Genomic DNA, 15,934 nt, shown 5'->3' with positions numbered 1-15,934 from the left:
TTTGTTTGTCAACTGTGGCCTTTTTACAGAACACAGATTTGGTGATTGGGAGCCATTTGTCAGAGGGGTTCCCTCATAAGGGCCAAACGTTTCTGCTTCCTGAAGGGGATTCCAACCTCGGCAGCTCACTGGTGGCTGCTAGAGCCATAGATGGATGTTTTTCCACCATTAAAAATCCCCTCTACTCCTATTTCTTCACATTTATGAACAGCTGGTTGGTAGGACAAACTTTACTGCTACAGCAATCATTTTTGTCTGGAGGAGGTTTAATGTCACAATTTCCATTATAGCTATCAGGTTTCACATCTTATTTCCTCATATTCTTTTCCATTATAACTTGGTGGCTTTCAGATAAACCCATAAAAGGATAAATACCACGTGATCAGCATATAACTCAAGGGAACAAGAGAGGCACCTGGTAACAGTCATAGGTATTCAATACATAAAAAGGCTAATCCTGAATTTTCATCAAAATCGGTATTTTACCCATAGTTAAATTGACCCCTGTTGTTGAATGAGTCACATTTTCAAGGTGATTTTCAAAGTGATCTAGTTACTTTCATCTCAGTCAGCTTTTGTCTCGACTCTTCTATTCCAACAGCAGATACTGGCAGCAGTGGGTATTTTAGATTTGTGCCCTGAGAATTAAGGCAAAGGTTGTTCTGGCGGGGATGGACTGGTGGGTTATTCCCAAAGAAGCCTGCAACAACGCCTCCTGCTCTGCTTGTCCCTTCGCAGTGTCCCTGTAGACTCTTCCCATCCAAAGGCGGAGTCTGCTTTCCCCCGCTTCCAGAGGGCTGGCCCTGGGACTTGCTTTGACCAACAGAATGAAGCAGGAAGCAGCACAGATCACTGTGTGATTTCTGAACCTCCAAAGGCCCTGCAGCTTCTGATTTCACCCTCACCACACAAGAGCTCGCTGAGATGAGTGAATGATGAGAGAATGATGGACAGAAAGAGGTCACATGGCCGAGAAATAAGCCACCCCAGCCAACAGCCACCACCAAGACCCCAGACACGTGCTCAAGGCTGTCCTGGATCCTCCAGCCCCAGTTCTGCCACACCTCTGACATCATACAGAGCGGCCTGGTTATCCAGCCAACCCACAGAATTGTAAGAATTAATAAAACACTGTTATTTTAAGCCACCAAGTTTGCGGTGAGTTGTTACACAGCACTGGGTAACTAGGACGAATGGAGAGTGAACACTTGTCATTTCTCCCCCCCGACCTGACCCCCAATTTGTTTTCACCAGCATCTGATGAGCAGCATATCAGGTGCTTCAGGAAGCCCCTTCTCCAGGGAGTTCCCTGGTGGCCTGGGCCTTAGGATTCTGCGCTTTCACTGCCGTGGCCCAGGTTCCATCCCTGGTCAGGGAACTGAGATCCAACAAGCCGCACACCACGGCCAAAAAAAATAATAAAAAAAAAGAAAAGAAAAAATTTAAACTGACTTTATTAAAAAGAAAAAAAAAAAGGCAGCCCCTTCTCCCACTCCTGGTCCACGTGATTCGGGTGCCCAGGTATGCCTGTCTCCCTAGCCTGGCCGATCAGTGTGTTCATTCTTTCTCACAGCAGCAATTTGCTCAGAGATGAGCTGGTGACCCAAATTAATCCAAGGAGACTCAGCCCCAGGACTTCTGCTGGAGCCCTTCCAGCTGGGCTGCAGAGCTGGAAGGAATGAAAACCCGGAGCTCTTACGGGGAGTGAGCCTGCCTGGGAAGGACGCCAAGAGAGAAGAGCCACGAGCCAAAGACACACACGTGGCAGGTCCTGACAACACCACAGAGACCCCAGGTCCAGCTGCTCCTCCTGAGAGGTCTCTTCCTGGACTTTATGTCCCACCAGCCAGCAAGTCCCCGCCCACCCTCCCCTTTTAATTTTTTCCTTAAGCCTGTTTGTCTTGGCTCTCCTTGCCCCCAGGGGAGTGCTGGCTAATATTAAGTTGTTTTCTAATTTCATCTTATCTCAATAAAAATGAAAAGCACCAGGGAACATAATGTTAACTGCTTTCACCAGAGGAAGGATAAACAATTACATCACATTTCCAAGTGCACTGAAACTTCTTCCCCAATACTTACCATTTTTATAAATCCATTAATCAAATATGCCAGCATTCTTTTCTCATCCTCAAGAGTGAGTGCACTAAAATCAATAATTGTACATAATTAACATTGAGGTGATAAAGTTTCCAAAGGAAAAAAAAGTATTAGAAGTAAGCAACTTAACAGGTAAGAACATTTTGCATTTTCTAGATTTAAAAAACTTCCATGTATGTGTTTCTTTTGATGAAAATATGTAATCTAAATTAACATAATTTAAATGTGTTTCTAATTTCTCTCAAAGATGCTGTTCTCAAGATATATTTACTAACAGCAAAAGAGAAGGTAACTCTCTTCTTTGGAATTTGGATAGCAAGGTCCAACTTCAAATTTTGTATTTCAGAGAAATTTCATTCAACGTTTTACTATAAAAAGTTTAAACATGTAGCAAAGTTGAAATTATACAGTGAACACCAATACACCCTACTACTATCATTTTACAATATTTGCTTTATCACATAACTCTCCATTACTCTCTCCATCCATCAATCTACCTTATTTTGGAGATACAGCTTAAAGTAAATTACAGATCTCAGGTGCTTCTGTTTAACAGCAAATTTAGTATGAATATAAATGAAAAAATGTCAAGTCCTTATAGTTTTGATAATACATGTAAAGGTTTATAAATAGTTCTCCAAATTTATTTAAAAAAATTTTAAGAGCCAAAGACCAAGGCTCCAGTTTATTGGTTTGTTCTAAGGGAAAACAAGTCTGTATTGGCAAAGACTGCATACTGTCCTCCAATATGCAGTGTCCCCTTCATTATTTGAGACTACATTTCCCAAACTCCTCTGTAGCTAGGAGTAGTCACATGACAGTTCTGGCCAATGGGATGTGAATGCGAGTGATGTACGAGCCTCCCAAGTTGTGTCCCTAAAAGGAGGGTGCTGTCCTCCAATGCCTGCCAGCTGCAACATGGACACGGTTGAGGTAAGTCACCTCCACCAGGAAGCAAGGACAACACCCCGGAGGGATAGCAGAGCAGTAAGACAAGAAACCTGGGCTCCTAGATGATGTTCTAAAGCAGAGCTACCCCACCCCCACCTTTTGGCTTCACACTTCTCGTAAGAGAAATACATCTTCTATTTCGCTTAGGCCAAAAACCAATGGCCTACTAATACAAGTACCTTTCTAAATGTTTTTTGTGCCTTTATTTCTATTTTTGTGCAACTGAAGTCTATCAGTTCCATTTATTATAAAAAGTCTGGATATTTTGATTTCGAAAACTACTTGTGAAGTTGAAAGCACAAAGTCATGAAATAAAGATTCTAAAATTCAGGGGGGAAAAAAAAAAAAGAAATACAATTCATCTTTGTTGATGGTTAAGTTCCAAAACAATTTTCTCATTTCTTGTAACATTTTCCTGTGAATCAAGCCGCTATGTTTAAAAATTCTTTGGGGACCAAACTTTCTGCCACAAATAAGCAGGAACTGCCTCAAGCACAGTCAAATGGAAACATGTAATAAAAAAGAAAAAAAGATCAGACAAATAAAGCTAGAAAGCAAAGGAGATAATTTGGCTTTTGACCCAAAGGTAAGGCCCACGGGTAGGTCTGACCCTCAAGTATACTCAACAAACTAAAGTCCTTCATGTAAGGAATATACACAATTTTATTTGAATTTTAAATAATTGGCTAATATTGAGAAAAAAACTTAAAGGCTATGTTACTGGATGAGTGAACTCATTATAATACTATCTGCTGCTCTCAGAAATCTCCAGGAGACATGGAGTATGAGTTCACTTGGATGAAACCAGTCTTTTCCTCCCAATAGAAATCCCTTTGTAAAAACATTTGCCATCTCATTTTCTCAGGAAGGTTACCCTCAGCTCAGCCTCCCTTCTCCCCTGGACTGGAATGTCCTTGTTAACATGTATCTTAATAGACTCCATAAAATAATGTTAATCACAGTGGCAGCTTGAAGCAGTAATTCCCTAATGTACTATTATGTGGCATTAAGACCCAATCCAGGCTCGTTTCAGCCTTAAACATGGCTTACTTCACAGAGTCATGCATGGTCTTGCAAATGTGCAAAAGGGCGTTCAGAATGACGGGGTCCTTAGTGGGCTCTTGCTGATGCCTAGAAGACATTTAGAGATAACAGTAAAAGCCATGTCCACTGAGACCACAGAAAGCACAGATTTAGTTCTCATCTACGATACATATGTGAGAAGCAGTAAATTATCTGGTTGGCATTTAACATGGCCCAGATCACCAGCAATGGGCAATGATCTAGTTTTCTCTTAATTCTCCTTTAAATAACAAGTTTGCTCTTCTAACATATCATAACTTCTCCTAACTACAAAATCATGGTAAAACTGATACATTTCCTAAGCCAGACAAAGGGCAAATCTGTTTTCTTACCGTGTTTCTTGAACTTCTAAAGCTGTCCAACAACCTGTCCATAACTGTGTTAAGTGCCAGGCAAAATTCTTAATTTGGTTTCTCAAATAACATAAAAGGACACGCTCTTATAACAAATCTTTTTTTTTTTCTGGCCGCACCACGCGCCATATGGGGTCTTAGTTCCCCAAGCAGGGATGGAAACTACACCCCCTACAGTGGAAGCATGGAGTTTCTCTCTCTTTTTTTAATATTTATTTATTTATCTATCTATCTATTAGGCCGCATCGGGCCTTAGTTGTGGCACGCAGGACCTTCACTGCGGCATTCGGGATCTTTAGTTGCAGCATGCAGGATCTAGTTCCCTGACCAGGTATTGAACCTGGGTCCCCTAAATTGGAAGCGTGGAATCTTACCCACTGGACCATCAGGGAAGTCCCAATAAATCTTTATGTAAGTAAAGTAGGTATACTTGTTTCAAGCATATGGAATTAACCTTCTGGAAAGGTAATACAAGGAAAGCTTAAAACATACATTCCAGCAACTTCTAACTCAATTTTCCAAACTCTGGTTACTTGAGTTCCATCTTGAGATATTTTTTTAATCACATCTACATACTTAATATTTAAAGGGACTTGAACTTTTAACTTAACCTTGTCCTAAAGAATAATACATTTGAAGTCACTGATTAAACTAGTTATATATTATCTAACATACTTTAAAATAAATACATGTTTTAAAATAAAAATAAAAATCTCTCTTCCATGTACCACCTGAAAGTATTTCATGTACCATCAGCAGTAGGCAGTTTTGGGAAAACAGACTTAATCAATAAAATGAAAGGAACTAAGCTGAAAACTGATCACAAATCTACACATTAACGATAGAAACCTTTCTAGCTCTGGTATCTTGAGAAGAATGACTTTATCTTTTAAAATGACACTTCCTAAATAGTACATCAATAGATTGCTCCTTCCCAAATCACAGGAGTGAGATATGGGTGATGGTCAGGCTCTGTTAACATTTATTACTTTGTCTTCTTCAGCTAATTATAAACTTTTATCATGACTTCTCCTTTTAATGTGGTTTTTCTCTCAATGTTATTTTAGGTATAAATATATCACTACATCACAGGCCCTCAAAATGCATAAATTGATTTCTTAGCAACAGGCTTCACAAGGGCAGCTGGAATTGAAGTTTCTGATTACATCATGTTACACTTACTTGATAAAAACTTCCATGATGCATTTGCAAACCTCCACCCGCACACTCTCTTTTTGGAACATGTCCAGAAATGGCAGAAATTTTTCCTAAAAAAAAATAATAAAAGCACTCTACCTGCAATTTACACAAGTTACTGGAAGGAATTTGTGGGTTACTTTTTCTTTGAAGGGCAAAACAGAGGAAGAGTTGTTCATCTTTCTGAGGCAGTTCTGATCAGGACTCACATGAAAGCAAGTACAGAACTCTGAGGATTTTAAAACTATTACTATTAAAACAAATTGCACATGCCCAAGAACCAGGGCTGGGACCAGTTAACATTTTGGCAAATCATCTGGACAACCTTTAGATGAGAATAAGCTCTTCTTGGTAGCAGAAGCCAAAGGAGGCTCCAATCTTTTAATGAATGTATAGAGGAACAGAGAAAGAAGAGTCAGAGTTGTTCAGAGCAGCTTCTGCAACCTGACTCCTCATTCAGTGGCTGTGTGACCTTAAGCAAGTTACTCCACCTCTTCCAGCATCAGTTTCCTCATCTGTAAAGTGGGACTCATTACTACTCGTGCCTTCCCAGTGGTGTTCTGAAAATGATCTGAGGCAATCCATGTAAAGTCAATAGAAAAGATCAACAAAACTAAAAGCTGGTTCTTGGAAAAGATAAACAAAATTGATAAACCTTTAGCCAGACTCATCAAGAAAAAATGGGAGAGGGCCCAAATCAGTAAAAGCAGACATGAAAAGGAAGTTACAACTGATACCACAGAAATACAAAGAACCGTAAGAGACTACTACAAGCAACTATATGCCAACAAAACAGACAATCTAGAAGAAATGGAAAAATTCTTAGAAAGGTACAATCTCCTAAGAGTGAACCAATAAGAAATAGAAAATATAAAACAGACCAATCACAAGTACTAAAACTGATCTGTGATTAAGAAACTCCCAACAAACAGAAGTCCAGGACCAGATGGCTTCACAGGCAAATTCTATCAAACATTTAGAGAGGAGTTAATAAACTATTCCAAAAAATTAACTCATTCTCTGAGGCCACCATCACCCTGATACCAAAATCAGACAAAGATACCATCAAAAAGAAAATTACAGGCCAATATCACTGATGAACATAGATGCAAAAATCCAACAAAATACTGAATACTAGCAAACTGAATCCAACAATACATTAAAAAGATCATACACCATGAACAAATGGGGTCATTATCCCAAGGATGCAAGGATTTTTCAATATCCACAAGTCAATCAGTATGATACACCACATTAATAAATTGAATAAAAACCACTATGATCATCTCGATAGATGCAGAAAAAGCTTTTGATAAAATTCAACATCGATTTATGATAAAAACTCTCCAGAAAGTGCATATAGAGGGGACCTACCTCAACATAATAAATGCCATATATGACAAACCCACAGCTCACATCATACTCAATGGCGAAAAGCTGAAAGCATTTCCTCTAAGGTCAGGAACAAGACAAGGATGTCCACTCTCACCACTTTTACTCAACATAGTTTTGGAAGTCCTAGCCACAGCAATCAGAGAAGGAAAAGAAACAAAAGGAACCCAAATTGGAAAAGAAGAAGTAAAACTGTCACTGTTTGCAGATGACATGATACTATACATAGAAAACCCCAAAGTCACTACTGGAAAACTACTAGAGATTGCTCATCAATGAATTCAGTAAAGTTGCAGGATACAAAATTAATACATAGGGATCTGTTGCATTTCTATACACTAACAATGAAAGGTCAGAAAGAGAAACTAAGGCAACAATCCCATTTACCATTGCATCAAAAAGAATAAAATGCCTAGGAATAAACTTACCTAAGCAGGCAAAAGACCTGTACTCCAAAAACTTTAAGATGCTGATGAAAGAAATAAAAAATGACACAAACAAATGGAAAGATATATACCATGTTCTTGGATTGGAAGAATCAATGTTGTCAAAACACCTATATTACCCAAGGAAACCTACAGATTCAATGCAATCCCTATGAAATTACCAACTGCATTTTTCACAGAACTAGAAAAAAAATTTTTAATTTGTATGGAAATACAAAAGACCCGAATATCCAAAGCAATCTTGAGAAAGAAAAACGGAGCTGGAGGAATCAGGCTCCCTGACTTCAGACTATACTACAAAGCTACAGTAATCAAGTCAGTATGGTACTGGCACAAAAACTGAAATACAGATCAATGGAACAGGATAGAAATCCCAGAGATAAACCCACACACATATGGTCAATTAATCTACAAAAAAGGAGGCAAGGATATACAATGGAAAAAAGACAGTCTCTTCAATAAGTGGTGTTGGGAAAACTGGACAGCTACATGCAAAAGAATGAAATTAGAACATTCTCTAACACCATACACAAAAATAAACTCAAAACAGATTAAAGACCTAAACGTAAGACCAGATACTGTAACACTTCTAGAGGAAAACGTAGGTAAGACACTCTTTGACATAAATTGCAACAATATCTTTTTGGATCTGTCTCCTAGAGTAATGGAAATAAAAACAAAAATAAACAAATGGAACCTAATTAAACTTAAAAAGCTTTTGCATAGCAAAGGAAACAATAAACAAAACAAAAAGACAACCTACAGAATGGGAGAAAATATTTGCAAATGATGTGACTAACAAGGAATTAATCTTCAAAATATACAAAACAGCTCATACAGCTCAGTATCAAAAAATCAACCCAATCAAAAAATAAGCAGAAGATCTAAAACGACATTTCTCCAAAGAACATGTACAGATGGCCAAAAGGCACATGAAAAGATGCTCAACATTGTTAATTATTAGAGAATTAGAAATCAAAACTACAATGATGTATCACCTCACACCCAAAAGAATGGCCATAATCAAAAAGTCTACAAATAATAAACGCTGAAGAGGGTGTGAAGAAAACGGAACCCTCCTACAGTGCTGGTGGGAATGTAAATTGGTACAGACACTATGGAGAAGAGTATGGGGGTTCCTTAAAAAACTAAAAACAAAGCTACCATATGATCCATCAATTCCACTCCTGGGCATATATCCAGAGAAAAACATAATTCGAAAAGATACATGCACCCCAATAGCAGCACTATCTACAACAGCCAAGATGTGGAAGCAACCTAAGTGTCCATTGACAGATGAATGGATAAATAAGATGTGGTGCGTATGTATATGTGTACACACACACACACACACACACACACACACACACACACACAGACACTGGAATATTACTCAGCCATAAAAAAGAATGAAATAATGCCATTTGCAACAACGTGGATGGACCTAGAGATTATCATACTAAGTGAAGTAAGTCAGACAGAGAAAGACAAATATCATAGGATATTGCTTGTATGTAAAATCTAAAAAAAGGATACAAATGAACTTATTTACGAAACAGAAATAGACTCACAGACATAGAAACTTATGGTTACCAAAGGAGAGTAGGTGAGAGGGATAAATTAGGAGTTTGGGATTAAAATATACACACTACTATATATAAAATACATAACCAACAAAGACCTACTGTATAGCACAGGGAACTATACTCAGTATCTTGTAATAACCTATAATGGAAGAGAATGTAAAAAAAGGATATATATTTATATATACGTATAACTGAATCACCTTACTGTATACCCGAAACTAACACAACATTGTAAATCAACTATATTTCAATAAAAATTAAAGAAAAAAAAAAGTTCTAGCACAGTGCTTGGGGCGTGGCAAAAGTCCAATAAATAACAGCCTTTATTATTAAATAAACAAAAGCTTACAGTCTGTGAGAGTACTGGAAATGGAAGCAGGAAGAGGGAAAAGGAAAGTTGAGGGCAGGGCAGAGAGTGTTACTACACAGAGAATCACCTAGATTGGTATGTGAACAGGGCACTGCAGCAAATGAGAAGGGTGTCACGGGCTATTTTAAATTTTTCAGGGAAATATAATAAATCTCAACTCTGTCAGACACTGAGACAACTATTAGCTTGATGTATATCATAGTTTCAACATTAGATTATTGTGTGATAAAAAGCAGGTACCATGCAAAAATCAATGAGGAAGAGGATGTCCAATTTGATTCCAAGGTTTGAGAAGTTGTGTGATAGCCAGTAGGTGCACATATCCCATAGTAAGTAATGAATGAAATAAAGACAATATTTTTCTATCAGTCTATGTGTATTATTTTCTCAAGTGCTGCTTAAGTTGTCATGACATAAATATTTAAATTGTTTAAACCTTACTAGTGTTTTTTAATAAAAAACGGAACTGTTAAGTATTTCTCTTGGTCTAGGACACCATGAAAAAATTATTGAGACACTAAAGGAACCTCTGAGTCAGATACAAATTTCCAAAGATAGTTAAGGAAAGTTACTTACCACTGAAAAAAGAACTGAGAAATCATGGAAGTGTGCAATTACTTTCTTAATTATTGACTGAAGCTGTAAAGCAAAATGAAAAACACATCTTTAATAAAACTTCGATATTTTTAAAAAGGCAACCCTGCCCATAGTTTGCAATCACAGTTACGATAAGGGAAACCTAGATTACACAAGGAACAGGGAATTACTGGGTTACGTTAAACCTAGTCTCAATCTGAGTTTGCCCATCTTACTCTAGTCTTGGAGAAACACCTTGGCCTCAGTCTTCTCTTCTGTAAAATTGGAGAGCAAAACAGTATCTCACTCATTGTGAGCACTATATGGGATGGTTTGCTTACAGTGTTTAGAGCAATGCCTGCCCTTCAAAGCTCTCCATTCAAATCAGGTATGAATATTCAAGAGGTGGGCAAACGTTTTCTATACAGGGCCATACAGTCACCACAACTACTCAACTCTGCTGTTGTAGCTGGAAAGCAGTCATTGACAATGTGTAAACAGAGGGGTGTGGCTGGGTTCCGATAAAACTTTATTCACAACAGGTTGTGGGCTACATGGGCCGTGGTTTACAGATCCCTATTCTAGCCCATGGTGGCCCTGTGTTTTTTGACTGCTTCAGTGGAGAGGCACTGGACTGAGTTTGTCAGTGGGGTCAAAGGCCATGCATTACCCGAGGATGGCGGCACAGTCTGTGAGGTCTGTCCTAGGTGGCCATGTACTGATGTCCACCACCCCTCACCCTGACATGCACAGAGTCCTGTTCACAGTGCCTTGGCACGGGAGAACCAAGGAGGCACTTTCTCTACATAAAATATAAACCGTGGCCAGGAGCGATGCCTACCCCCACGTCCTGCCTGCGACAGCCACACACAATGGGGTGTCACTCCAGGCCTTGCTTCAGACATTGCAAGGAAAACCAGCCCTATTTGGATCACCAGCAAAACTACTGCCATTGAGAAGCTACCCAGGACTAAAGCCGTGTGTCTGACAGGGTCTTGGTGTTCTGGCTGGGTGTCCGGCCTGAGCCTCTGAGGTGGGAGAGCTGAGTTCGGGACATTAGACGACCAGAGACCTCCCGGCTCCACGTAATATCAAAAGGCGAAAGCTCTCCCAGAGATCTCCATCTCAACGCTAAGACCCAGCTCTACTCAACGACCAGCAAGCTACAGTGCTGGACACCCTGCGCCAAACAACTAGCAAGACAGGAACACACCCCACCATTAGCAGAGAGGCTGCCTAAAATCACAGAAAGTTCATAGACACCCCAAAACACACCACCAAACGTGGTCCTGCCCACCAGAAAGACAAGATCCAGCCTCATCCACCAGAACACAGGCACCAGTCCCCTCCACAAGGAGGCCTACACAAGCCACTGAACCAACCTTATCCACTGAGGGCAGACACCAAAAACAACAGGAACTATGAACCTGCAACCTGTGAAAAGGAGACCCCAAACACAGTAAGCTAAGCAAAATGAGAACACAGAGACACAAAGCAGATGAAGGAGCAAGATAAAAACCCACCAGACCTAACAAATGCAGAGGAAATAGGCAGTCCACCTGAAAAAGAATACAGAGTAATGATAGTAAAGGTGACCCAAAATCTTGGAAATAGAATGGACAAATACAAGAAAGGTTTAACAAGGACCTAGAAGAACTAAAGAGCAAACAAACAATGATGAAAAACACAATAAATGAAATTAAAAATTCTCTAGAAGGAATCAATAGCAGAATAACTGAGGCAGAAGAACAGATAACTAACCTGGAAGACAGAATAGTGGAAATAACTACCACAGAGCAAAGTAAAGAGAAAAGAATTTAAAGAATTGAGGACAGTCTCAGAGACCTCTGGGACAATATTAAATGCACCAACATTCGAATTATAGGGGTTCCAGAAGAAGAAGAGAAAAAGAAAGGGATTGAGAAAATATTTGAAGAGATTATAGTTGAAAACTTCCCTAATATGGAAAAGGAAATAGTTAATCAAGTCCAGGAAGCACAGAGAGTCCCATACAGGATAAATCCAAGGAGAAACATGCCAAAACACATATAATCAAACTATCAAAAATTAAATACAAAGAAAACATATTAAAAGCAGCAAGGGAAAAGCAACAAATAATAAAAAAGGGAATCCCCATAAGGTTAACAGCTGATCTTTCAGCAGAAACTCTGCAAGCCAGAAGGGAGTGGCAGGACATATTGAAAGTGATGAAGGAGAAAAACCTGCAACCAAGATTACTCTACCCAGCAAGGATCTCATTCAGATTCGACGCAGAAATTAAAACCTTTACAAACAAGCAAAAGCTAAGAGCATTCAGCACCACCAAACCAGCTTTACAACAAATGCTAAAGGAACTTCTCTAGGCAGGAAACACAAGAGAAGAAAAAGACCTACAATAACAAACCCAAAACAATTAAGAAAATGGTAAAAGGAACATACACATTGATAATTACCTTAAATGTAAATAGATTAAATGCTCTGAGCAAAAGACACACACTGGCTGAACGCATACAAAAACAAGACCTGTATATATGCTGTCTACAAGAGACCCACTTCAGACCTAGGGACACATACAGACTGAAAGTGAGGGGATGGCAAAAGATATTCCATGCAAAGGGAAATCAAAAGAAAACTGGAGTACCAATTCTCATATCAGACAAAATAGACTTTAAAATAAAGATGATTACAAGAGACAAAGAAGGACACTACATAATGATCAAGGGACCAATCCAAGAAGAAGATGTAACAATTGTAAATATTTATGCACCCAGCATAGAAGCACTTCAATACATAAGGCAAATGCTAACAGCCATAAAAGGGGAAATCAACAGTAACACAATAATAGTAGGGGACTTTAACACCTCACTTTCACCAATGGACAGATCATCCAAAATGAAAATAAATAAGAAAACACAAGCTTTAAATGACACATTAAACAAGATGGACTTGGGTTTCCCTGGTGGTGCAGTGGTTGAGAGTCCACCTGCCGATGCAGGGGACACGAGTTCATGCCTCGGTCTGGGAAGATCCCACATGCCACAGAGCAGCTGGGCCCGTGAGCCATGGCCGCTGAGCCTGCACGTCTGGAGCCTGTGCTCCGCAACGGGAGAGGCCACAACAGTGAGAGGCCCGTGTACCGCAAAACAAACAAACAAACAAACAAAAAAACAAGATGGACTTAACTGATATTTATAGGACATTCCATCCAAAAACAACAGAATACACTTTCTTCTCAAGTGCTCATGGAACATTCTCCAGGATAGATCATATCTTGGGTCACAAATCAAGCCTTGGTAAATTTAAGAAAATTTAAATTGTATCAAGTATCTTTTTCAACCACAATGCTATGAGCCTAGATATCAATTACAGGAAAAAAAAAAAAACGTAAAAAATACAAACACATGGAGGCTAAACAATACACTACTAAATAACCAAGAGATCACTGAAGAAATCAAAGAGGAAATCAAAAAATATCTAGAAACAAATGAAAATGAAAACACGATGACCCAAAACCTATGGGATGCAGCAAAAGCAGTTCTAAGAGGGAAGCTTATGGCAATACAAACCTACCTCAAGAAGCAAGAAACATCTCAAGTAAACAACCTAACCTTACACCTAAAGCAATTAGAGAAAGAAGAACAAAAAAGCCCCAAAGTTAGCAGAAGGAAAGAAATCATAAAGGTCAGATCAGAAATAAATGAAAAAGAAATGAAGGAAACAATAGCAAAGATCAATAAAACTAAAAGCTGGTTCTTTGAGAAGATAAACAAAATTGATAAACCATTAGCCAGACTCATCAAGAAAAAAGGGAGAAGAGTCAAATCAACAGAATTAGAAATGAAAAAGGAAAAGTAACAACTGACACTGCAGAAATACGAAGGATCATGAGAGATTACTACAAGCAACTATATGCCAATAAAATGGACAATCTGGAAGAAATGGACAAATTCTTAGAAAAGCAAAACCTTCCAGGACTGGACCACAAAGAAACAGAAAATACAAACAGACCAATCACAAACACTGAAATTGAAACTGTGATTAAAAATCTCCCAACAAACAAAAGCCCAGGACCAGATGGATTCACAGGCAAATTCTATCAAAGATTTAGAGAAGAGCTAACAGCTATCCTTCTCAAACTCTTCCAAAATATAGCAGAGGAGGGACACTCCCAAACTCATTCTACGAGGCCACCATCACCCTGATACCAAAACCAGACAAAGATGTCACAAAGAAAGAAAACTATGGACCAATATCACTGTTGAACACAGACGCAGAAATCCTCAACAGAATACTAGCAAACAGAATCCAACAGCACATTAAAAGGATCATACACCATGATCAAGTGGGGTTTATCCCAAGAATGCAAGGATTCTCCAATATATGCAAATTAATCAATGTGATACACCGTATTAACAAATTGAAGGATAAAAACCATATGATAATCTCAATAGATGCAGAAAAAGCTTTTGACAAAACTCAACACCCATTTATGATAAAAACTCTCCAGAAAGTAGGCATAGAGGGAACTTACCTCAACATAATAAAGGCCACATATGACAAACCCACAGCCAACAATGTTCTCAATGGTGAAAAACTGAAACCATTTCCACTAAGATCAGGAACAAGACAAGGTTCCCCACTCTTACCACTATTATTCAACATAGTTTTGGAAGTTGTAGCGACAGCAATCAGAGAAGAAAAAGAAATAATAGGAATACAAATCGGAAAAGAAGAAGTAAAACTGTCACTGTTTACAGATGACATGATACTATACATAGAGAATCCTAAAGATGCCACCGGAATCTACTAGAGCTATTCAATGAATTTGGTAAAGTAGCAGGATACAAAATTAATGCAAAGAAATCTCTGGCATTCTTATACACTAATGATGAAAAATGTGAAAGAGAAATTAAGGAAACACTCCCATTTACCACTGCAACAAAAAGAATAAAATACCTAGGAATTGACCTAGCTAAGGAGGCTAAAGACCTGTATGCAGAAAACTATGACACTGATGAAAGAAATTAAAGATGATACAAACAGATGGAGAGAAATACCATGTTCTTGGATTGGAAAAATCAACATTGTGAAAATGACTCTACTACCCAAAGCAATCTATGCAATCCCTATCAAACGACAAATGGCATTTTTCACAGAACTTGAACAAAAAAATTTCACAAGTTGTATGGAAACACAAAAGACCCGAATAGCCAAAGCAATCTTGAGAAAGAAAAATGGAGCTGGAGGAATCAGGCTCCCTGACTTCAGACTATACTACAAAGCTACAGTAATCAAGACAGTATGGTACTGGCACAAGAACTGAAATATAGATCAATGGAACAGGATAGAAAGCCCAGAGATAAACCCACGCACATGTGGTCACCTTACCTTTGATAAAGGAGGCAAGAATATACAAAGAAGAAAAGAGAGCCTCTTCAATAAGTGGTGCTGGGAAAACTGCACAGCTACATGTAAAAGAATGAAATTAGAACAATTCCTAACACCATACACAAAAATGAACTCAAAATGGATTAAAGACCTAAATGTAAGGCCAGACACTATAAAACCTTTAGCAGAAAACATAAGCAGAACACTCTATGACATAAATCACAGCAAGATCCTTTTTGACCCACTTCTTAGAGAAATGGAAATAAAACCAAAAATAAACAAATGGGACCTAATGAAACTTAAAAGATTTGCATAGCAAAAGAAACCATAAACAAGACGAAAGGACAACCCTCAGAATGGGAGGAAATATTTGCAAACAAAGCAACTGACAAAGGATTAATCTCCAAAATATGCAAGCAGCTCATGTAGCTCAGTATCAAAAAAACAACCCAATCCAAAAATGGGCAGAAGACCTAAGCAGACATTTCTCCAAAG

General features: G+C 38.6%; 1 protein-coding gene across 5 annotated transcripts in view; it reads right to left on the bottom strand.

Moving 5' to 3' along the window:
* The window catches only part of VPS35L (VPS35 endosomal protein sorting factor like), a 129,741-nt gene that overhangs the window by 44,331 nt on the left and 69,476 nt on the right, over window positions 1–15,934 (bottom strand). For all 5 annotated transcript variants that reach the window (XM_033416448.2, XM_049699042.1, XM_004285718.4 and 2 more), the window contains 4 exons: window positions 10,052–10,114; window positions 5,667–5,752; window positions 4,099–4,179; window positions 2,080–2,143 (listed from right to left, as the gene is read on the bottom strand). In XM_033416448.2, the coding sequence (XP_033272339.2) occupies window positions 2,080–2,143; window positions 4,099–4,179; window positions 5,667–5,752; window positions 10,052–10,114 (294 nt within the window). The remainder of the gene's footprint in view (window positions 1–2,079; window positions 2,144–4,098; window positions 4,180–5,666; window positions 5,753–10,051; window positions 10,115–15,934) is intronic.

The sequence above is a fragment of the Orcinus orca genome, chromosome 16 (genome assembly GCF_937001465.1).
Source record: "Orcinus orca chromosome 16, mOrcOrc1.1, whole genome shotgun sequence".
Taxonomy (NCBI): domain Eukaryota; kingdom Metazoa; phylum Chordata; class Mammalia; order Artiodactyla; family Delphinidae; genus Orcinus; species Orcinus orca.
This window is presented reverse-complemented; position numbering and strand designations above follow the sequence as displayed.